Genomic DNA, 2297 nt, shown 5'->3' with positions numbered 1-2297 from the left:
AGATGACTGCTCTATTTATTTATTTATTAAGACAACACACACCTGTGAGCGCTGTCAGAGCGGTGTTTCGACACCGATATCGTTCAAGGAGAACGCTGATTCAAAATCCGCTGTTCACACTTCACAGGTAAGTGTAAGCGGAGCAGCGAATCCTTTGTGTTCACACCTGCAAGAGCACCTAAACCGCTGGACACGTCCCGGCTTTCCAAAACCATGTTGTTTGTGCGCACATCTCGCCTTCTCCTCCTCGGCCTCGCGGCCGCCTCGGCAACCACCGAGCTGACGCCCTCCACGTGGGACGCCAGCCTGGCTTCGGGAAAGTCGCTCTTTGTCAAATGTGCGCGCCCTGACACTCCCCTGCCGCCACACTTTGCACAGTAGCGCACCGCTCACTCCCTCTGCGCCGCTCCCTCGCGCCACACTTTGCACAGAGCGCACCGCTCACTCCCTCCGCGCCGCACCGTGCACAGTCTTTGCCCCGTGGTGTGGGCACTGCAAGAAGATGAAGCCCGACTGGGACAAGCTCGCCGAAGAGCTGGCCGACAGCTCCAAGGTCCTCATCGCGGACGTCGACTGCACCGCCGACGGCAAGCCGCTCTGCGACGCCAAGGGAGTCAAGGGCTTCCCCACCATCAAGTACTTTTCGCCGCCCGACGAGGAGGGCGAGGACTACAAGGGCGGCCGCGACTTTGACTCGCTCAAGAAGTTTGCGCTCGAACTCGGCCCCGGCTGCTCGGTGGACGCGCCGGAGAACTGCTCGGACGAGCAGAAGAAGGACCTCGAGAAGTACATCGCCATGCCGGCGGAGGAGCGCGACGCCATGACGGCCGAGCTCAAGAAGACCCTCTCCGACGCCGAGTCGACGCACGAGGCGCTGCTCAAGGAGCTCCAGGCGCCGAGACACCCCCAAGGCACCGCCGCGGGGCTTTTTCTTTCGAGGCACCGCCCCCCCCCCCCCCCTCCCCTCTCCCCAGGCGACGTACAAGGAGTCGATGGACAAGCTCGAGAAGCTCAAGGAGGAGTCGGCGCCCAAGCTCAAGCTGCTCAAGGCGGCGACGCCCGTGGCGCCGTCCAAGGCCAAGGACGAGGTCTGAGCGTGCGGCGCCCGTGTGCGCTGACTGTGACGTGCGCCCCGCGGGAGAGGGCCCTCGCTCGGGCCCGGACCACCCCGCCGACCTGCTGCCTATGACGCCGCCCCCCGAATCCTCCTGCGAGGGCGTGGGCCGGCCGAGAGCAGTGTGGGTCGACGGGCGTCCTCCCTGGGTGCACGCCAGTGGCGCGCTCGCCATCGCCGCCGCCGCCGCCGCCGCAGTGTCAGCAGCAGCGGCCCGCGCCGCGGATCGGAGGCTACCGCCCGATCGGCATGCGCGGACCTCCGCGCTCGTCACCGCGTGCTGAGACGGTGGTCGTCTGGATGTGGTCTGCGCCTCTTTCGTTGTGCCTGTGCAACGGCAGGTCTCCCGCCTGCGCGCGCGTGGCAGGGAGGCAGCAGGGGCCAGGGGTTGATATTATATTATACCTCGATAACACCCGAGGTGCACGACACGAGCTCTGGATAATACTGCAGATATATGAGGAAGCCACCGGAATGAGAGCCAACCCGAACAAGTTCGAAGGTATACGACTAGGGCCGCTGAAGCATCAACGGCCGCCATCACTACAAGGGAGGAGCAGACTAATCAAATGGCTGGAGAGAGGGTGCTACACCAAGATACTAGGAATACCCTACTACCTAGAAGAAACCCAAGAAGAATCAAATAAGTTCTGGGAAGAGCTCTACACCAAAATCAAGGTCTCAATGGCGAGCCTAAGAGGACTCAAAGACATGAAGATCACAGGAAGGGCACTCGTCGCCAATTTTAAAATCTTCTCTCGTCCCAGATACTGGGCGTTCACGATGGACCCCCCTAGATGGTTCAACGAACAGCTCATCACGGACGTAAACCACCTCATGTGGGACAAGCACCCTGCGCTTGACCCGGAAGAGGAAGGATCGTACGAAAATTAAGAACCCACACGCCCCGAGGAGACTAGAGTGGAGCGCTGGCGGAGGCACCCCCCCCAAACACGAGCTCATAGGCCTAGGAGTCGCCCTCTGCGACTGGGAACAACACGTCAAGGCCATACGAATAAAAGCACTCCTCAGGTACCTCGATGCGAGCAGGGGCCAGTACAAAACCCTCCTCGACTTGTGGCTCGCTAGAGCGGAAATAGGCAGATCCTCAGTACTAACCTCCTGCAAAGCTCATGACCTCACCAAGTGCCTCGACCCGGGGGAACAACGGAGGGACACCCCC

At 61.4% G+C, this 2297-nt stretch overlaps 1 protein-coding gene across 1 annotated transcript; it reads left to right on the top strand.

Moving 5' to 3' along the window:
* The first annotated feature begins 205 nt into the window (after positions 1 to 205).
* EMIHUDRAFT_447219 (hypothetical protein) lies at positions 206 to 1542 on the top strand. Its single transcript, XM_005777895.1, has 3 exons — positions 206 to 337; positions 471 to 892; positions 975 to 1542. Exons 1-3 carry the CDS (start codon positions 214 to 216, stop codon positions 1092 to 1094), a joined length of 666 nt encoding a protein of 221 aa, XP_005777952.1. The 5' UTR covers positions 206 to 213; the 3' UTR covers positions 1095 to 1542.
* The last annotated feature ends 755 nt before the right edge of the window (positions 1543 to 2297 follow it).

This window comes from Emiliania huxleyi (genome assembly GCF_000372725.1).
Source record: "Emiliania huxleyi CCMP1516 unplaced genomic scaffold EMIHUscaffold_2528, whole genome shotgun sequence".
Classification (NCBI taxonomy): Eukaryota; Haptophyta; order Isochrysidales; family Noelaerhabdaceae; genus Emiliania; species Emiliania huxleyi.
This window is presented reverse-complemented; position numbering and strand designations above follow the sequence as displayed.